General features: G+C 37.5%; 1 protein-coding gene across 1 annotated transcript; it reads right to left on the minus strand.

Moving 5' to 3' along the window:
- LOC18610776 (transformation/transcription domain-associated protein) lies at positions 91 to 21,519 on the minus strand. The gene is made up of 35 exons (XM_018123305.1): positions 21,128 to 21,519; positions 20,279 to 21,003; positions 19,574 to 19,699; positions 19,402 to 19,487; positions 18,507 to 18,615; positions 18,280 to 18,375; positions 18,100 to 18,162; positions 17,942 to 18,001; positions 17,055 to 17,123; positions 16,070 to 16,151; positions 15,915 to 15,967; positions 15,728 to 15,826; positions 14,421 to 15,653; positions 13,220 to 14,221; positions 12,805 to 13,140; positions 12,235 to 12,493; positions 11,874 to 12,096; positions 11,386 to 11,776; positions 10,548 to 10,697; positions 10,215 to 10,436; positions 9,880 to 10,101; positions 8,799 to 9,452; positions 7,885 to 8,145; positions 7,450 to 7,794; positions 6,487 to 6,899; positions 5,973 to 6,402; positions 4,404 to 5,702; positions 3,752 to 4,012; positions 3,381 to 3,671; positions 2,794 to 3,276; positions 2,042 to 2,473; positions 1,545 to 1,823; positions 786 to 1,337; positions 476 to 688; positions 91 to 364 (listed from the first exon to the last, which is right to left on the minus strand). Exons 1-35 carry the CDS (start codon positions 21,183 to 21,185, stop codon positions 245 to 247), a joined length of 11,697 nt encoding a protein of 3,898 aa, XP_017978794.1. The 5' UTR covers positions 21,186 to 21,519; the 3' UTR covers positions 91 to 244.

Raw genomic sequence — 22,388 nt, forward strand, 5'->3', positions numbered from 1 at the left:
CCTGTCTTTACCTCTCAAGTCTTCCTTTTCTTCTATTCAGTACTAGGCTTTTTTATATGCAGAAAAAGAAGTTTTGAAACATTTTTAAAGTGACGAAACTGTTCCTTGAATTGATCAATAAATCATTGAGGCTTTCCTTTCTCCAGATTTGGTGCCAAAATCAAATCTGAAAACAATTTCTAGATTTCTAAAATAAAAAGGACATGTATATATGTACATAATTTACAACATTTGTATATATATATCAAAACCATGGATGCCATGTAGGATCCATCATGCACAAATTCCTAGGCAGCAATGCAGCATCAACTAACTCAGTAACACCCCTCTGTACTGACTGAGGTGGCTCCATTGCATTCTCCTCCTGAAACAAACAATCAGGCGGGTTTATGTCAGATGAGCAAGAAACATGCAACGGACAAACATATTAAGAAAAAGAAATTTTTTCCATGAAGGATATAAGTACAACTTTTACCTCTTCAGAGAAACACTGTGGAGCTATTCCGCTGATCCGGCTGATAACACTATCCACATTGTTAGTAACCTTATGTTTGAAGTCAACAGGGTTCAAACTACCCCCTCCAGCAGCAGGAGCAAGAGGCATCATCCCAAGTGGTCTTCTCCAAGACCATGAAAGCAGTTCATCGCGGAAAAACATGGCTAACTGATACCACAAATGCTGACTTTGCTGCAATGCATGATAGTGTAGAAAAGGTGAATCAACATTGTTGTCATTTAGATGGTTTTGTTGGTTAGTTTCCACACAAATGCTCAGGAAAACTTACTTTGGGTGAGACTACAGCCTGTGCTGCAGCACACATTGCAGATACAATAAGGCCCTCCACGCCAAAATGGGAGAAGAATGCTTGCATGTTCCTTGTCAGACGGAAAGGCACTGGTTCACTAAATTCAATCATTCCGTTCGCATCATATGCAGGATGAAAATCTGTCTGGAATATTTTCCCCGTGTTTTTCGCAAACAAGATCTTATTTGGAGACCTTCCTCCAATTTGCAGCATGAAAGACATGAAACTTGACAGGGCCAACTGGATAGCAAATTGCTTTTTGAAAGCCCACATATGATTGACACTTGGCAAGGTCTTGTACATGTACTGGGAAAAGATACCATCTGTTACGAGATTTTTTGTTATATCTGTATATGCTTGGAGGCGGAGATCTACTACAGCTTCAGGTGAAATTTGTCCAGATATGGCCTGGTTCAATTGCTCCTTGAAATAGGTAATGGGAAGATCTGCCTCTCGGTCATTCCTTGCACAGTGGTTTTCATAGACCTCCAGGAATGTGCTATACATCAAATCATCTTCAACCATGCGCACCTGTTAAAATAATTGGTTATTCTTATATCTTGGAGGGAATAAAAAGGAATAGCGTGGTGGGACCAACTGTTAAGCAGGTTCAGTCTGCATGGATACAAAGCTATGTAATATTTCTTACATGATATCTACAGAAAACGTTTCATGCCTACAACAGAACTATAAAAGAAAATCAAGAATTGGAGAAATTATCAGGCAAGGCTAAATCACCTGTGACCAAACAGGAATTATAATGGGCGTGTGAATGCATATATGACGACGTCTGGATTCCTTGTGCTTATCAAACATTTGGTTCATTACACGGAAGAGCTGCAATATCCGCTCATCGCTTCTAGCATTAGGAGTCAAAGATGTCTGGACAATAAAATGTCGTTGAGAACCATCAGAGCCAATCAGAGTCAAACGGCGAAAACTGCTTCCATGCCTTCGAACTATTGGTATATCAGCTCCAACCCGGTCTAACTTCACTGTGTGGTCAGGGGCAATTTCCTGGAGGTTCAAGAGATGTTAAGTTTAATTAGATCAAGAACAAACAGATTGAAAATTGCAAGTCAACTTTGGTGTGTATGCTGCATTCTTTTGAAAAATTCAGGGAAGTTTCATAATATAAATGCAGTCTGGAAGACTAGAATGGCAATCTCCAGTCCTTTTCTTGTGTTTTACAACAAAAGGAGGACAGTAATGAACAAAAGTGCTCATTTTTTTACCTGATCACTAAAATACTGCCCTGGAATCTCTACATCAACCACATGAAAGTCACGTAACACCCTGCTTTCATCCTCCAGCTTCAGAACAGCTGGAAACCTGTCCTCAACGTTGCTCTGGAGTATATTTTTCCAGTGTTTTAGTTGTTCAGTCAGTTCAGAAAGAGTGGCAGGAAAAGTAGCTGTACTTTCTGGATCCAGATCACGCTCAAAATCCTGCTTGTACTCCCTAACAAAATCTACATGCTTATTAACAGCATCTGCAGAGAAGCAAGCCCTGCAAACACCAGAGAGCTCCTTCTTGAGAGATTGGGGAACTTCTGCTGTAGTAGCAGTTGGGTACTTGTAACAGCGGTGCAGCAGGGCATTAACCACTGCCAGAAGTCTCTCCTCAGGCAGAGTAACAAACCTTGAACCAATTTCTGTTAAAAGAACCTGCAAAAAGGTAAAGCCCAAATTTATAACATCCAATTGGCATCTACTGAATGGTGCAGGAAATACAGCAAACAAGACAGTTATTACCTCATGGCTTATTTATATAAACATTAATGGACAATCATTTTGAAGAATGCATGTCAAGAATAGTCATGAAACAGAATGTTACTTCCCTTCAATCAAGGTCCACTCTTCCTCGGTACTTATGAGATGTGTAACAATAAATTGAATTCAGTTTTCTATAAAGCATTTAAGATTTGTGGAAAATATGACATGCATCATCAAAGTGAAATAGAAAAGGGTAGAACAGAATTTCTCACCTCAAGTTCACCAGCCAAATTAGCATGCTTGCTTCTTAGGGCCTCCATAATATCCTTAGCAGCATCAAAAGCAGTGGCAGCAGAAGCAACCAAACCCATCGTACCATTACGCCTCATTGCACCCTGCCCACCATCACTGATACTTGAAGAACTTTGTTGCAGAGGTTGGTCATTTCCTGTGTGCACACTGCTCTCTGTTACAGTGGACCGCTCAGGTTCTTGCCCATGAGAGTTCCCCCCATCATGAGATCCAATTCCAGTACCAGATTGACTTCCTTGATGAACTGGATTGTCTGGTGCTAGATTGCCTCCAGTATGACTCTGTACTCTAGCATTTCCATCAGCCAAGCCAAGAGAACCAGAATTGGTACCAGAGATATTCTGTTGCAACCTTTGCTGAGCCATGGCTATTCTGCCAAGTTCCGACTTATTTGCAACATCACGACGCTCAAGCAAATATGTTCTGAGCCAGTAATACAGTGCCTGGAAGTTTAAATGGAAAGAAGTCAGGGAAGAAATTACAAGAATGATATGTGTAACATACAAATAATGTGTTTATTATGTGGGTAAGAAGGAAAAACATTTACCTGTGGATAAACAGTAGCAATTTTAAGAAGCACAAGTTTGCAATGAGATGCTTCTGTCCTTTGCAAGGAAAGTAATAACTGTGGAATCCAGGAAAGCCAGACCCAGTGGGGAATTTGGTCCAAATACTTATCAAATGACCTTCCCACGGGTTCACTGGGAGTATCAAAACTGAGAAGATACAGAACACGAGCTAGATGGCTTCTCGAATTAGAAACACCAAATTTAATCCCTTGAAGAAAGCAGCTAACAGCATATTCTAACCAAATCTCATCATGACTATCTTTATAAGCCTGTAATGTCAAAAAAAAGATCAGTGCCATCTCTAGTTAAACATCGAAATTTATAGCATGAAAAAGCAGATAAATAATACCATGTCACAATAATTTCCCCAGCTTATCCACCCTTTAGGCAAATTTTTGAAAAGGGTGATGGCATTGGAGTATGCAAGATTAGCCCCTTCAGAGTCATTTAACTTTAATAGGAAGTCCCCTTTAAGACGAAATATTTCTGCCTTGTTTTTCACAGGAAAATATTCCAGATTAGTGCTGCTGATCAAATTAAGGCCACTAGTCAGTTCTCCCTTCATTTCAAGATATGCCTTTGCCTGCTCTGTAATCTTAACAAAGGCCTCCTGCATATATTCAAAAGAAAAATAGTAAGAAGCTTTCAACTACCACCCATTCCTTCATCTTGGCAGCATCGAAAAAAGTCATTTCAGTTAAAGAAAACCAAAGAAAATCAATTAGGTTAAAGTGTTATGGTGCTTGGCAGTTGACACACTATCAAGCAAGTATCAGATACTTCATGCTCATTCAGGATACTAAAACTAATCAAAATTATAAAAATAGGATTAGAAATCAAATTAGGAGAGCTTTGAAAAAAGTATGAAGCTTTTAATACATAAGCCGCTAAAGAAAAGAAGACTAACTTTCAGATACTTAGTACCTAAATAAAACAAAGAAAAGATGTCAAGTCAATTAAGGTGAAAGCATGTTAATATATTATATCATGATATTTAGTACCTGCACTTCCATAGTTGAATGGCCATACATCTTTTCAAGTATCGCCACACATACATCATAAAGGCCTTGCTTACGAGCAATGCGAGCAAGCTTATTAACATTCCAAGCCTTATCACGGTAACCAAGATGATGAAGTTGTGGATTTGTGGTGCTGAACTCTTTAAATGCGTCTATAACACCATTATACATTTCATTCCTCCATTGGAGCAAATCACACCAGACGGACATATTATCCCATTCATTTGGAGTTCTCAGTCTCCAAGTCTCAAGGATGTCTTTGAGATCAGCATATAGATTTCCATGCACACCAACCACAGAATTGCCAGAAACTTTGTTCCCATTGGCAATGTCCACAAGAATTCTGGCAGATTCTTGAACTTCAACTAATTGCTGAAACTGCTGCAGAAGAGGAACCCTGGCATGCACAGACATTTCAGGCAATTGCCACCAATGTTCCAAAGCAAGATCAACACCCTTCCCAACTATGTTATCTGCATCCCCTACACCATTTGTATTTCTATCATGGAGGGCAAAAAAGGCTTGAATGAGACGGAGTTTTGGAGTTTCTTCTACTTGAGCCTTAGGGATTACATGATCCTTCATGTATGCCCAATCAGGTAACTTCCAAAGGCAATCAAGTAGAATTTCATAATTCTCAACAGTCTTTCCAAAGTCTACCAATGCATCCCACTCGCTAAGTTGAGTAGAACAGTAAATCCATTGCTCTTCCCAAAGACACATTTCAGCTTTAGGTACAGTGTTGTTATATGTGCCTTGAGTTGCCTTAATCATAGCTTGGGAAAAGAGGCTTCGAGCACGCTCCCAATAACCATGCTGAACTAGTGAAAGCCCAGCTTTGGTTTCTGCAGTGACTGACCTTTTCTTCCACAATCCACACCTCATATCTTCTTCATTGAGCAAACGATAAAGCTCAGCCAGAGACTCAGAACACTTCGTATCATTCATGAATAACATGACATGACTTTCCAGCAGAGCCAATGCAATATGCCATGCATTATAAGTTTTCCCTATGTATTTAATGAGTTCACTGGGCATTCTAGGCTGAGGATGGCTCAATTGAAGCCCTTCCAAAAGTGCTTGTACAACATTTGGTCTGCTGGCTTGCTGCTTCTTATGAAAATCTTTTGATAGGAGAGTTATCATTGGTTTAGCTAGAGCAACCTGTTCTTCTTTGTGTAAGGTAACCCAGACAATAGGAAAAACCAACACCCACAAATGGTATGCAACATTTGAATCTTTGTGAGCAAGCTCCCTCAAAGGAATAACCAGATCAGAAACCTGGACAAGAGGAAAGAGGTTAACTTTAAATGGGATAATTTAAATATCCAGAGAAAGTGCAGACATGTTTCAGCATAAGCAACTGCAATGTTTTAGCAATGCCAAGGGAATGAAACAATTAACTAAGAAATGACACTATTAGTTGACAGAGTCATTTTGAACAGTCTTGGAAAAATTGAGATGGCTAGAAACAAATGAGTAAAAATGGCGGAATTACTGTACGCCAGTCATTACTCAAGGACCCAAAAACATTAAAAAAAATGTAAGAACCTGAAGCTTGCTCATTTCATTCAGAAATTGTGCGTGTTTGAGAACAAGGCTATCAAGTGTCAAAGGAGCTTCCTCAGAACCCTCTGGAACTTCAGCAACCTGGTGCTGCATTCCAGAACTATCTGAAACAGAACCAGAAGCAACAAGAGGTAGAACCCTTGCAGAGTTAGGAGCAAGCGTAATAGGTTTATCCTCAACTAAGATTGCTAACAGGAGATCAAGACCCTGCTTGAGCCAGAAAACATCACTTAAAGCTTCCCAGTCCTGTATTTGGATGATATATTGCAACCTTGTGAACAAAGTCTTGCCAAGTGACTCATGATACAGGGAGAAGAACTTCATTCTAACTTCTGGATCTTTTGCCCGGAGACCAAGCATGAATTGCCTTTCTACCTTCTGAAATACCTCTTGACGCAGAGTCAGTGGATACCTGAAATTGAATCAAATCATACTATTAGTTTCTAAGTAAAACATAATTCAAGTATCTAACTTAAAAAATGTAAAAGTTAATTACTTATTTGAAACAGCACAAATGCCATAAAGAAGCTGAAGATATTTTCTGTCCCACTCTTCCAAGGCACTGGGCTGGAAATTTTGCTTATCAACCTGTGAAAGCTTCTGAAGGAAAGAAACAATTTCCTTGGGAGTGAGAAAAGTATTAGAGGAGACTGACGTCCCTGGCTTGCTGAAGTCATCTTCAATCCAACCTTTTATCACATCAAGTATACAAAGAAGCACACTAGCATCAGTTCCCTTCTCTGAAAGCAAGGCATTCAAAATTTGAGTTACAGATCTCTTGCATTCAGCCACAAGCATGACCCTCTCACTAATAAGCTTCAAGACAGATTTTAAGTTAGAGATGACTGCTCCAACGTCAGCACCTTGACGAGATGAAGTGACAGAAGAATCAGGATCTGTTCGCTGACCCTAAATATAAAAGATTTCTCGGTCAATCTAGTCAAAAATGGTTTTGAGGGTGTAATGATGTTGATTTCTCATGAAAATAAAATGTCTAAAGGAAATATACAATTAAAATGTAGAGAATACAGTTAGTAATTCATGCAAATGAAACAAAGTGATCAAACATTTCTTATGTTGGCGTACACCAAAAGCAAAATATGTATTGATACTTCTGGCACATGGAAAATCACAATTAAATCAATGGAAGAAAAACATACAAACATACATCATAGAAATATTCAAGGATATCACCAATTCCTAGTTAGTTCCTTCAGCATCTAACTTCAAAGTAACATTGTTCATGCCCAAGTAGTAACTTTCATTAAACGTTTATCAACTATCAAAAAGCAGAACAAGAGGAAAACTGCAGAGCATTAACGCCGAGAAATTTTGAAACCAAAAAAAATTAAACTGCAGAACCACACACATGCACACATTGGGTGTCTTGCTAAACCTATGTATATATGTGTGTATATGTAATTAGAGAAACTTAAATGAAACCAGGCAAATAGCATACTTGTCTCAAGTGTGAGCCAGCTGACGATCCCATATCACGTGCAAGGCGTTGAAGGATACGAACTAAGATGAATGGTTCAATGAAGTTCTTTTGCACCTCTGTCAATGTCTTAATAACAAGCAGCACAAAACTAATTGAATTAGCAGAGTTATCTTCACCAGATGTCTGAGCTGTAACAGTAGTGATGTGCTTCTGAATCAGCTCATCCACCTTTTGATACAAAAGCTTTACATCTGGTGGTGTAGTACCCGCATCCGGAGGAAAAGCAACGAAAACCATTTTCAACAAGGAGCACAATGACTTTCCAGCATCTAACATTTTATACTTGAAACAAGGTTCAAGAATCTGACGAAGTTACAGCAACAATGAATTACAAAGTAAAAGTCAGTAAAGGCCTGAGTTAAAAAGGAAGAAGCCTATTGAGCAGGAACTTACCTGGGAAATCTGATTGATGTTATTTCTAATGAACAAATGTGGCTGCTTTTCTAAAACCTTGTTCATGACATCCAAGCCTTGTGCAAGAGCCGTGGAAGGGTCCTTTGACTGAGATGGCTGAACGCTGCTCAGTAGCTTTTCTAAATAATTGAACTTGACATTGGCATTTGGCCACACCTCCAAAGCTTGTGAAAGTAACTCTAAGGCTTGTTTGTACAAAGTACTTGCTTCCTTATCCTTGGGCTCAATTACTAACGCAACCTATTTCCAAAGCAAATTTGGAAGCTTCATTAAATCAAAAGAAATGAACTAAAAACTAATAATTTTCAGATGGATACAAGATATGCTACAAAAAAATATTACACAAACAAACGCCGAGACGAATGATAGTCTAAGCAACAAAACCGAATGATGCCAAGCAGAATTTGCATTAACTTTCTAAAATCCATCTTGGACAAGCACCATGTCCACACTCAGGGCAAGCAAATTATCACTCTTCACCAAGTGTTTATGGATGGGAATTCTTCTTGCCACATTCCTGGCAGTTTCAGTCATTTACGAGGTAGATAGATATTCTTGAAGAATATCTCTAAGACTAATTTGCAATTAGAAGGAGATGGATTCAAACCTCAACAGTCAATGGAAATTAATATAATCCGTTTAGAGTTGCATGTGAAGTGAAGCTGGTAATCCACACATGAAAGTAATCAATAAACAGCATTTATTGGCGTCAATCAATTTCATGAATCATCTTTGATATTTATATTTTCAAGAAACAGATCATTAAAATTAGATAGCTATATAAATTTTAGGGGCCTTGCAAGGAACTTACAGATTCCAACTTACAAGGAAGAGTCTTAGTGAAAATAAAAGAAACCCAGAACTTAAAAGCACAAGTCAAAAGAAAGCCTCACTCGTATAAGAAAATTGATAATCATCTCTTCCATGGCAGCATTTGGCTTAAATTCTTCATCGGGTTGGCCAGCAGATCCCGGGGTTTCAATGTTTGGAATTGATGAAGCAGCACCAGGTGACATGACACAGAGGGATTGAAGACCAGGTTCAACTTTAACCCTCTTAGTTGAATCTTCAGGGAAAGCAGAACTATCAACCGGACGTTTAGGATCAGCACTAGCAGAAGTAGAGTTAAACGCATCATCGATCTGACTGGGCACATCACCTTCACTCACAACTTTCATTTCATTTTGCCGCTGTCTTTCCCAACCAACCACCAATCCAGCAAGTTCAATAGCAAGACGCCTGTTTTCGGCTGTAGTGTTATATGGCAAACCAAGTCGACTGAGAGAATTCACCATCTGAGGCACAAATTGTGCTCTGCAGCTGTAGAATAGTTCTGAATGGCGGACAATGAGCTGGAAAATGTGAATCAAATTAGGGATCGAATGACCTTCCTCAACCAAAATCTTCTTGGTGTATCTTATCCAGATAGGCATGCGAGAATCCCCAAGAGGTAACCTTCTTGGTAGTGCTGGCATTAGAATATCAAGGGCCTGCTTGACCAACATTTTATTCTCGGGCTGGCAAGTTCTAAGGAGTGCAACAAAAACCTACATTTTAAGTCCATATCAGAATATTTTCGTATATAATAATCTAATAAACAAAAAAAATGTCCAGTACAAACATTAGCGAGTGTGCATGTGCTTACATTTGCAAATGTTCAGTGGATGTCAGGCAAATAACTACATGACACAATTTATTTCACTGCATAGTCAGTTGGGTTATGAAGTAAAAACCGAGAGGTAGGAGTAGGGCACCAAAAGTAGTTACACTACATTCTGTTCATATTCTGATCCAGTACAATGCATTATAAACAGAACCAAACTAAACAGAACCAAACAGCCAACCCAAATTTGAATAATCATTCATAGAATCTATCTTCTAATTGGTTCACTATGAGATATCAAAAACTCACACCAAGAAAAACAAGTACTATCAAATTATGGTGCTTTTTTGCATCATTAGTGCTGCAGGTACCTGAAGGATAATTTTTTCTGGGGCCTGATAGGCCTCCAAGAAGTGGCAGACATTCACAAATGCCCATTGCTTACTGGCACTATCTTCACGTTTGAGATGATTCCAGCCAAATTTTATTAGTTCTTTTCTGTGATGAACAAGGTCACTCTGGAGATATTTAAGAAGCAAAGTGGCAAGCTGCAGAAGTTCTATCCTTAAAGGCTCATCGTATTCAGCAGAAACCTAGAATAGACAAGCAGAATATGATAAAACTAAAGTAAAAAAGAATTAACCATATTTATTACAACAAAGGGAAAGGGCTAAAAGGTGTTATTAGAACATAGATTAAAGATCACCTCTTCTGGAGGGTCCAGAAGCTTGTCAACGATTGTTTTAATAATACTAGGATCAACAACATCCCAGCTTTGGCCATTCTGGAAGGCGTGAGCAAGCATTGGAAGAATGAGCATTTGCATCACGACAACCAAATGATCATGACCAAGTTGTTTTGATTGGAAAAGGTTCAAAAAGTGCAAAAGAAGTGCTCTCTTCATGTTGGGTGGGTAACCTTCAGCAACCTGAAATCAAGGACAGTCACTTATTACACCATCAACCACATAAACAACAAAAAATAAAAACCAAAAGATAGAGCTCAATAGCAAAAGAACTTATAAAAAAGAACTAGGTACCTCAATAATATAGAACTCCTTCAAAAATGTATAATCAATGCGACTATGAAACAAGAAGATTGAAAGGATATCGAAGAGAACATTGACTTCATTTTTGTCATGTCGTAAATAATTTAAGAAGCACTTGACAAGCCATTTGCTTTCTTTCACCTGCATTTAAGAAATAATAGTTAGCAAATATAGATTGAAGGCCACATATGAATTGACACCCACAAAGAGATCTTTCCAAGAGAAATCACAAAAATTATAGTAAACCATAATTTAAAGCACCTCGCACAGTCACAACTTTCAACCAATAAAAAGTTCCATAATCCATGCAAATACCAGTTGGCAGTTTCCTTCTTCAGGGATCAAAAAGAAGGGATAAAAGAAATATAATCTAAAATTGTTTGTGTGAATACCTATGCATGTAAGATGTAACAGCAAATATGTAATGGAAGTGCTAACAGATGGAAGACAACAGCACCGTATAAAGATGCAACCAATTTCCTCAATAAAATACATGTGAATAAAAAATGTCACTGGAGTGATTTAGGGTGTTAAATTGAACTACGTAGCACTTGCACTTAACATTCATAAAGCATAAATAAAACATGCATCTAAACATTAAGCCTGCTAATCGGAATCAGACACGCATAGGAAGCCAGAGAAAGACAGACAGACAAATATAAACAAAATATCTCGTGTTCTTACACTTAAAAAGATCAGAAATTCAATAAAACATTTTTGATTTACTCACAGAATAAGGTGAATGAATAAAATCTCAACTTATTTTGTTAACATTTCCAAGTAACATAGAATACTCATACACTTGGGCCTAAAGTGAGATTAAACTTACTTGCACAAGGTTCAGCTCCTGTTCATTCTGTAGACGAGATATTCTCGCAGGCGATTTCCAAACAAGTACCAAGGTATCAAAGACAAGACGATTACTTTGTAGCCATGCAGGTACCAATTTTACCAGTGTTTTAATAAGTGCAAGCCCCTGAAAATAAGCATCTGAAGTGTTACCAGAGATCACAGATGGTAAATTAGAGCTATCAGCTTGAGAAGTAACAAGCCCTTCATCGCCCACTAAGGCAGCAGCTGGAGTAGAAGATCCAGGAGTCATTGCTGCTTCAGATTTGGGCACAAATTCAGGAAATGCACTAGCAAGTATCTTCTGTGGTGACTTTGCAAGTTCATCTCTCAAAGATTGGCCAGCATCTGATCGTATTATGTACATAAACCTGGAATGTACAACACAATATGGAGGAAGAACAAAGTTACTGAACTAATTTATGAGTTGATAGATATTAACAGCATAACCCATAACCATATCCTTACCGTCTGAAGCAGTTTGGCTCACTTAATCGAGCAAGGAAATAATCAACAGCAAGCGTTGCATATCTATTTAAGAATTTGGTAAGTGGAAGACGATATGGACTGTTGATCTCACTATATACTTGGCCAGGGGGAAGAGCCCCCTCCAATTCAATTGTCAACATCACAAGTTCATCAAGAAACTTTGATGCAGCATGAGGAAGCAAATGAAAAAGCTCAATGATAGCTGCATAAACCAGTAAAATTATTCTAAATACAAACACAAGTATATATACAAGTTTAGCATTCTTTTGTGCATCAACATAAATGAGCAGGAATACCGAGCAACCTTTATTCCTAGTAGAGAAATTTCAAAATGCATTACCTGCAGCAATTTTTGGCTCTTCACCAGCCTTCCATGACTTCTGACTCTGAGCAAGTTTCTCCGGTTCCAACCATTTCTTAAGGTGCTCCAACAACTTGCCACCTAAAGTGACATTAAACCAATTAGATAAAAGTTCGAGCAGGCGTGCCAGACCCTGCAGAAGAGGCATGCTGAGATTCTTGGTGTGTGCCAAATTGACAAGGATAGGCCTGAGGCTGCTCTGTAGAAGCTCTTTGGGCATCCTCTGTTGATTAATAACCTGAATAAAGATGAAGTGTAGAATTAGTTACTGACTAAAAACAGCAACCAAGCACTTGAGCATTTGGTTCATTGTAGATGAATATATCCCCCTACTCAAAAGCCAGATCCGAATTCCCCTTCCCCAAAAATTTTTTTTTTAAAAAAAAAACCAACCCAAGATATCTAAAGCACAATGTTATCAACCATCCACTACTTCTTGAACTGACAGTGTGACATGATCAGATTGTTAATGCATCAGGTCAGCTTAAACCTTGTATAACTCCAATAAAGCATCAAAATTGACAATTATGCCATAGAAGCTCAAAATACCTGTCGTAATCCCTCCTTGGCAACAGCAACAATTTCTGGAGTTCTACAGGTCAAAGACTTGAAAAACATGGCGATAATCTTAGCACGTAATTCTGAATGATTTGGAGTTTTGAAATCTGCCCATGCCATTGTGGTACAGAGTAGTTCAATGCAAGCTGTTCGAAGCTTGTTTAATGATGTGGCCACTTTGTGGTTCATGAATTTCACCACCCATACAGTTTCATCAGCCTCGGCTATTTGCAGAGCCTCTTGAAGAAAATTAACCAATTCTGGTGTCAACTTGAGAAGAGGGGGCCTTAAGGCCAAGCAGAAATTCAAAGCTGTAACTGTTCCAACCTACAAGCCATTTCAAAAAGTTAAGAGAATAAGGGAAAATTGAAAGAAGATAGATCATATGTCAATCCACCATGATTACCTGCTGATCAACAGTCTTTGCTCGAAGTGGCCGCATTATAAGAGGCTGAAGCAAAGGTTGATGCAAAGGCTCAAGAAGCTCAGATACCTCACTGCCAGTCCTACTTGCTAAAAGTGCCAAACAAGACTGCACATTCTTTCTAACGATAATAGATGCATTTGGATTGAACAATTCTGAAGCAAGAAAATCAACTACTCCTTGAAAACTTTGCCTGCGTGGTTCATTGTTTGCTTCATCAACATTATTCACCACCCGAAGAACCTGTGTAAGAACCTGACTTGTCTCTTCCTGCTCTTTGCTAGCATAAATAGGCAACCTTTTAAGAACATATACCAGACCCCGAACAATTCTAACTTGGAAAAGGCACAGCGTCTCAACAGTGACCTTTCCAACTAAAGCACCAAGGCCCATAACACCTCCCATTTGTGCTTGCCATGTACTGCCATAGCAACAATGCAGAAGCCGAGGCAGAAGTTGCTCAAAAACTGGGATGCGAACACTTGGAGGTGGAGAGTATACAGGATTCATTGACGGACTAGAAACAATCATAGGAGTACCTGGTCCTCCTCTTGACATCAGCATGTCGGCATGTTTTGAACGAGCAAGGAAGAGGAGTGTTTCAGCAAACACATTTAAAGCACTAAGAGCAGCTTTTGCATGAAGCCTGTTTTCATCTGCTAGCACATCAACTAACGCATCCAAAAAGATTAAAGGATCCAGCTCTTTCAGGTTAGAAGAACTGCTACTTTTTGACCTAGAACTACTATTTACATTTGATGAAAGCATTGGACCACCAAGAGAAGAAGATGCAGTTGAAGCATTCGTTGATGCCTGACCAATATGAAATGTCATTGCAAAATGACGGCAAATGTTGACAACAAAATCATCCTTGGGGTCACTCAGATCTGGTTCTGCACTGGCAGCAATAATAGTCATCAACAGAATCTTGAAAACTGACTTCTCAGCCAAAAGTTGGGTCTTTGTCTTTACACCCAAGTCACTCTGCAAGATGATACCGTCATTCAAGTAGGATAAGAATTTAATCCATAACATGATAGCATTTCCTGAAATAACTTTTAAAATAAATTCTTAGAAAAAGGGCATAGACACAAAAACGCACGAGATACAACTAGTAGTAACAACAGTGGTGGTAACATGCAGCTTTCATTAATATAAAATGGCATTATGTCTAGAGTCTAACCTTTGCATCTGTTGTCTCAGACCTGCGCCAAGACAAATCAACACTAGAAACCAAAGAAGTTAATAAGTGCTTTGTTGTATACCCTTCATCCGTAACATTGCCTGGCAGGTTAAGCTGAGATGATAAGCAAACACGAAGAAATTTCAAAGCCTGCCTTCTGTAAAAAGAATCCATGCCAGCATCTTTGTGCATAACAGCTGCTACAGCAAGATTTATGCATCTGTCCAATGGCACTAAAAAAGGGGTTGAGGGCTCAAATGTAAGAATCAAGCGAAGCCCATGCTCTGGGTTCTCCTTGCACTCAAGTGCTAGAGGCTCTTTGAGAAAACGTCTATTACGACCACCTAATTTGCCAAGGAGTTGCAAAGCTTTCCCACCCCATGGATAGGGTGTAGGCCTCAAATGAGACCATAGAGCTAAAATCACCTCTGACATCACATTAGCCATACTGGGTTCCAGGAAATCGGGATTTAAACTGTCTACCCAAAACTCAAGTGTTCTTAAACCTAAGCTAACAAGGTCATCACTTCCCTTGAGACACAATACAAGAGGCTTCATTAGTCGGGGAAGGTAAGGTAACAAGGAGCTTAAGCGTGCAGGCAACGTTAAGCAAAGCTCCAACAAAAGGTCCCTCATGTCTTCAGCTGTTGGACCTTCAAGCATAGTCAATAGCATATTTAGGCAAGGTTGCAGCATAGGAATTAATTCTCGCAATAGAAGCTCAAATTTGCATCCTGCAAGCGCTCTAAACATTGTACGAAGAAGTTGCAGATAGCCAAGAGGCTTCTCAACTTCAGTGGCATTTTTCATGCAAACTTCCATAATTACAGGCACATGAGGCTGCAAAATACGCTCAAAATCTGTAGGTGCTTTTGCAACAGCACCAAATATAAACTTAAAGAGATGCAAAACCAGTTTGGCTGCAGGTGTATCTGGATGCTTCAAAGCATCAAGTTTGCTGCTTACAAGAAAATTAACCAAAACATCAGCAAATGGCCGGTAAACCTTGGCAGTTTGCAGAAGAGTGGAAAATATATGAACCAGTTGATTGTTGGAAATCATGCATTCAAAGAGCTCTGGCATACACAACGAGAACATGTCCATAAGATCTCGAGGTTCCATAATGGCCAAAATCTGAGAAAATAGTTGAAGCATTTCCCTCTCCTCATCTTTTTCCTTGAAGAGGGCTAAGCAATGTACACCACTTTTTAAAACACCAGAAGCTTTCCACACCTGCCAAAATTAGAGTCACAAGATGTCAATCATGCCTACAAGCTGCATTAGATCTAATCATCTTAGTGAAATACCTCATCTTCCCTCAATCCTTTGAATGCTTGAGGAGCTGGCAAGTTAGACGTTGGTGAGACAAGAACTTGTGGGTGTGTTCCATGAGTAGAAGATGAGACCTAAATAGTTGAAAACAATTACACAAGATAATTGAAGTCAACTTTTTAGAAGATGAGAAATTAAAAAAAAAAAGGGAGAATATAAGACCTGTGATCGGGGCAAATGTGCATGAGTTATACTCCATATGATGGTCTTCATTCCTGTGAATGCATAATTATGTTAGCAGAACAGCATCAAAGCATCTAGAAACTTTAGCAAAATAACCATCCAATAATGCACGAAAACTAAAGGAGATAACCTACCCACAACCAAAGTCTTAATTAGATTCTTACAGTCACTGACTTCCTTAGAATGCTCCACGGGTACCTGTATATTCAGAACTGCCTGCAAGCACCAAATACATCAAGATCGGAAGAATCAAAGATGACTGCAAGGAACATAGTAAGGTAAAGACTACAAGATCATGGATCAAAATTTCCAAAAAGCTTTAACTGAAACGTTCAAAAAGTTTACATTCTTTCCAACTCATTGAAAGCTTGTAAGCATTGGCACTAAAGGGGTGCAATAAGATTTGAATTTCCAAATAATTTCAAGAAACACTACTCAGACCCAAGTAATCATGGAAAATTTGGAGATATTCTCACAAAGTGGAAGTTCAAAGCTAGAATACTAGACCAAAGGCATCTTTTCAATATTAAACCAGTTTAAATTTATGAAATTCATTTACTGACCATAATACCTATGTGGTACATTAATCTAGTTTCCCATTCTTTTATGCATTTTGTTCACTTCAAATTTGACAACATTATTTTTTTTTAATAGAAATATCTGACAACATTATTAAATGTAAAATTATAACTCCTACTTATGTACTATGTGTCTAACCTTCAACTTATGGCTTCCATAGTTGATTAATCAAAAATGAAAATGAATTTTCTAGCCTGAATTCCTTGACTAAAGCTTAACATATTCAAGTCAAACAGCAGTCCACAGGCAAACATCCAGACAAAAATTTAACAGCTAGAAATAAATAAGCAAATTGTAATACAGACCATAAGTTTACCAAATTCATAGTAAAAGGAAATCTAACATTCTCATCCTAAGAAGTGATGAAATCAACAGCCTAGACAGCTCACAGAAAGTGAAAAAAATACATTACATCAAGACATAATCTTGATAATCAACAATACAAGAGATACATGGGAGATCAAGTAGATCCTCAGCAATTGAATAACAGATTAGAGCAAATAAAATTCTTAAAACAAATTATGATGTTTTGGAAAAAACCTGCACAGGGAGCTCAAGCTTTGACCTCAACGTAGGGCGATCTTTTCCCTCTTCGCCCTCCTCCAACAACTATCAATAAAAAATAGAAATACCTTGAATAGCAAATAATCTTCAGAAAAAGCCAATAAGTTGATCCCATGTAATAATCAGAACAGTCTTCTCAGAATCTAAGATAGCAAGATGAGAGACAAATACATAGAGGCCATTATCCAAATTAATAAACAAACATATATGGTGGACCTTATTTTTATTAAGTCTAAAAAATGGAGTATTAAGATCAAAGTTCAATTAAATTCATGAAATAACCCTAATATGTCCTATGTCCTCGTGCACTATTCTTATACAAAAGGATTAAAATGAAAATTCATATGACCAAATAAGGTTAGAACGTAAAGGCTAAAACTATATTGGAAAATAAGTTAACAGCTCATAAAAACGCATAGCCTATCAACTAAAACCGAGTTTTTTTGCCAACTTCCCAAAGCTTCCAGAGGCACCAGAAAAAAAAAAGCACACATTATAACACGAAGTCATTGCATAGCACTATTCCTTTTGGATGGTCTAGGGCATAGAAGATTCAAATTTGGAATGCCCTCTTTGGAGGAAAGATCTGGCTACAACTAGATTATGCCTAACACATATAATGCCACACTTATAAAACCCAAGTGACAACATCAAACCCAAAAGAGAGACTGTTACACAGCAAAAACCATGTGCAAGCAACATTTTTACTGGCAGCTAAAACTGGCCAGTCAACCCAAAGACATAGGAAACTCAAATCCTTGGACATCATCACAAAGCCAGTAAAAGAAACGTGGTTAGTTGTAGAAGACCAATTTTTTAGTTTAAAGATAAGTCCCATATTAAAATTCGGCAATCATAGTTACCTGGGGAATGGTACGCTTGAAAGTACTAAACTTCCCAACAAAAGCATCCAAAATACGCCCCTGAAGAAGAACTGATGTCAGAGAAGGTGCAAGAGATAATTCCATCAAATGAGTCAATTCAGGCTAAGCTAGCAGAAAAGTTACATCAAACCCCGTACCAATAAAACCCGTGCTTCATCCATTGATGGCTGGTCAACCCCTTTCTCAAAAATTGGTTCCACCTAAATTTTAGAAAGGAAATTCATGACTTAGAGTCAATGGCAAAACATGAGATGAATCCATCACTATACTTATAAGATGCAAAGGAAACATAGAACTAATAGAGTTAGACAAGGCACCAGATTTAACATCAGCCGAGCACAAGTGGTATGAATGCCAAGTGACAATGAAGCATCATGCATATTACTTGAGAACAAGTATATAATACGTGACAACTGCAACAAGAAAATAAAGTTCATCAGCACCAGAACAAAAAGCCCACTTGACCCATCACAATCTTTAAATCTATAACAAGAGGAATGGGAGAGAGAAGAAGTCAGATAAAACCATGATTTGAGAACCACACCTGCGACAGGGAAAGGTCCGCCCTGACATGATGAACAATCTCTGCCAGAAGACTATATGCCAATGGCCTCAAAGTCTCAAAGCAAGCACGCCCAGTGCCAACTAGAACCCTGAAGAAGAACCCAAGGAAAATATAAGTAATCAAATGCAAGGATTGGCATGCACAAAATCAAAGAATATAACAGCAATGGACTTTCTTCAACATTTGAATCCGCTTCATTAGAAGAAAGCAGACACATAGGTCAAAGCATATAAACATTTTAGCTATGGAATTTTTGAGCAAATTTATAAATTGATAATTAACACTAAAGTAGAATAACTATATCCAGCTGCCTAGTTGTTACATCACACATGCTTAAAGGAAAAAGATATAGTACATAACATAAGATACATTCTAGCAACTGCTATTTTTTTGCAAATAGACATAAGAATTATCTGTCAGAGTTTGGAGACACTTCTATTTTATTAAGGGGTTAAGGGTGAAAGTTCATCATCATGCCTACATATGGTATGTACCATATATTGTTCTAAAACATAAACAGAAAATTCACAGCTTTAATGAAGTTATCAAATGGTCTGACCAATCACACTGTCAAAATAAAAATTTAGGGTTCAAAACAATGACAATGAATAGAGTAATGTAAAGTGTCCTTGCAAACTTTTGGGGCTAAGAGACTAAATTTGTTACCACAGTGAATTTATCTTTCAAATCAACAAAATCTGAGAAAGACAGATCATTCTTTTAGTCTTTAAGCTTAGCTACAAATAAAAGTTGACAACTACTGAAATTGTATCGTTTTAGTACAACATTCCCAACCATCCAAGGGATTTTTGAACTGACATCAGCACTAGGCAGTTCTTTGAAATTATAGATAAGGATGAAACAAAACCTTTACCTCTCTTCCAATAATGTGTCGATCAAAGGAAACAAACCCCTCTTGAAATCTGTGCCCAAAACATGTTTCAAGGCCACCAACAACTCCTGCATTCAACACAAGCAGGCATCAAAATTTAATACCAGAAGAAGTAAAATTCTAGAAGAAGAACCGAAATTAAGACGTAACTCACCTTCCTAATGGATACAGAGTCAGAACATGTTACAAGTAAATTCACAATGCTTGTACATATGCTTTCTTCATGTGGCCTGATATAATCAGCAAAGCTCTTCAAGAGGTATGTTAAAAATGAAACTGTCTGCAATAACGGAGAAAGAAATTCAGGAAACAAATAGAGTGCATTCAAAGAGCAAAGAAAGGGCTTAAGATAACTAAATTGCAGGGTTTTCTTTTATCTCAAATGTAAGGATTTGAATATATAACCATACATGATAAATTTGGGAAGAAGTGCCATTCGAAAGTGTTTCTGGTTTCACAGATTGATTAAAATAAATACTCCCTGGCCTTTAGCACAGAGAATTCCAAGGATCAGACCCGTTAAGAATACTGGAAAGCTACATCCTTTTTACATCCCCAAGCAAAACTGAGGCCTTGATAATTTCAGTTTTCAATTTTATTATCTTCAAAAGACTGATCTGATTCAAGGAAAAAGTTTCAAACAAGGGAACCTCTCTACACAGCAAAACAAAATTGAGATTTTCCCATACTTCAAAGACAGATCATGCACACTCATGGACATGCAAAGACTCTAACAAACCAATCATACTCTTCTCTATCTAGAGCATTGCCTTGACCTAGTTTTATAGGAAAAATTATTTCACTATGTAGCAAATTAACAATTGAAACAACAGAGAGCCTGAAATAGAGAATCACACACCTTAACCTGTGCACCTTTTAACTCAATAAATTGTGTCTTCAAATGGGGAGGAACCTTTTCAGGTCCCGGAACAGATATTGCAGCAACCATCAAAGGTAACAAGTGAGGAATATTCGTTTGTACAAGACGACTATATAATTGAAACAGAAACATAACTACAAGTGGACTCTCAGTAACTATCTTGAAGGACCGTGTACTTGGATTCAACTGCCCATTCCCAACATATCCACTTGAAGTAATCCCTTGATCCGAAACTGAAGAAGTATCCATAGGCTTCACATCCACTTCCATTCCCACCACAGCATTATCAAAGAAATGGCTAACTGTCAACCTAAAATTCTGGTAAATCTTGCAAACAAAATCTAAAAACGGTTGAACCTCATTTTCTAATGTAGGCCTAAAATTCCTAAGAAGATCGAAGATAATTCGTATACAAATTAAGCCATTTTCTTCATTATCAGTAGTTAGCACTTGCATGGCCACTTTTAACAGGTCCTGAACAAAAGGTCGAAGGACCTCACTATGAGGAAGCCTATTGAGAATTTCCACTACAATGTTTCGCAGTTTGTGCTCAGGATTGTCAGTGAATTGGGGCTTTGTAATCTGTAACAGGACGACTGAGAAGGCTCTGAAGTAGCATTTGAGGAAATTTAAGTACTCAGCAGTGTGAGCTATCTCGAGACTGTCCCTAACCTCCATTGCCATTTGTAACCTCGTCTGAATTGCTGTTTCCAGAAGAAAAAGAAAACACCAAGTTACAAAGAAATAAATAATTTTTTTTTAATTTTTCATTCATTTTATCATGAAACAATTAGAACAGTAAAATGAATAAACAGAGAGAGATAGTACGGAGGTCAGGTTCGACGAGATGGCGAGAGTGTTGCTCGAAATTCTGAATAGGACTCATGGTTGGAGGAAAACCCTAGCCTTGTCGAGTTCTGGCTTTCTAGGGTTTTCCACTGCACTGTCACTCTTCCTTTTCTCTTCTCACTTCTTCTTCACAATTGCAAAACTGAGAAACTCCCAATTGAGGCTGAATTCCGTCTCTTCTACCCGATAAAATTTAAGGGTTTTTTGGGATTAACTAAATTAGGGTTTTGGAATTGAAAATATTTTCAGAATCAGTAGAGAGGATCGCAGTTCTTTGATTTTACCGGTTCCGTTCCCTCCCTTTCTCTCAGGCTCAGGGACCCTCCGGTACTTGGGTATGAAATTTCAGTGTAGATTAGGGGTTAAAGGACCAAACTTTTCTTGACTCCGAACATAAATGGGCAGCCTGATGGGCTTCCATATTTGTACCCTCGACCCAGAATAAATTTAATTTTTTAAATTAATTCTTAAGTTTGAGAAGGATATAAAACAATAAATTAGGTTTTAACAGCCTTAAATTGAACTTTAATTCAGAAAAATAAAATATGCTAATATTTGTAATATTAATTTGGAAGTGCGTACTATTTTTATTGTATAACTCGTTTGTAACTTAAAACTTGTTTGATTATTTCATTTTTATATGATTACAAAAATATAACATGATTTATAAGTTAGCATTACAGAAATTTATTAATATCGTTTTTAAAAATTTTTTAGTTAATTTCAGTTTTCAAATTCGTGTAAAATTTTCATGGGTATGCGTAGGTTATATAAAAAATATTCATTTATTGTTTCTTTGTGCATTTTTTTTTGGTAATTTTTTATAAAAAATACAATTCAATCAAACAAAATCAAGTTTTGAAAAGCTCATGAATACGAGATAAAGTTTTTTTTTATTATATTTTATTTATTTTCACCACACAAATAATTCATGCCCAACAATGATAATTTAAGAAAAATAATATTTATACCATATATAAAAAAATATTTCTAAAAGTAAATATTTACGTTACATGTGAATTTTTTTATTGGTAGTTAAAATGTCATGTGTTTAATTATTTTGGACTATAAATTGCTCTTAATCGGAAAAAAATTAAACTTGTAATAGAGCATTTAAAATTTACCACGTATAAAATTTTTTTTTAAATTGAGTATTTAAACTATACATGAATATTTTTACATAAAGATCTTTTAAGAGAGTAAATGTCAAATTAGCATTATTCATCTGTATTATAAATCC

The sequence above is a fragment of the Theobroma cacao genome, chromosome 1 (genome assembly GCF_000208745.1).
Source record: "Theobroma cacao cultivar B97-61/B2 chromosome 1, Criollo_cocoa_genome_V2, whole genome shotgun sequence".
NCBI lineage: Eukaryota > Viridiplantae > Streptophyta > Magnoliopsida > Malvales > Malvaceae > Theobroma > Theobroma cacao.

Coding starts and splice junctions, on each gene's coding strand:
- LOC18610776 (XM_018123305.1), bottom strand. CDS start 21,185: ATGAGTCCTATTCAGAATTTCGAGCAACACTCTCGCCATCTCGTCGAA. Junction 7,795..7,884: donor ACATCAATCAGATTTCCCAG/GTAAGTTCCTGC, acceptor TAACTTCGTCAG/ATTCTTGAACCTTGTTTCAA. Junction 3,672..3,751: donor GGGGAAATTATTGTGACATG/GTATTATTTATC, acceptor TTGACATTACAG/GCTTATAAAGATAGTCATGA.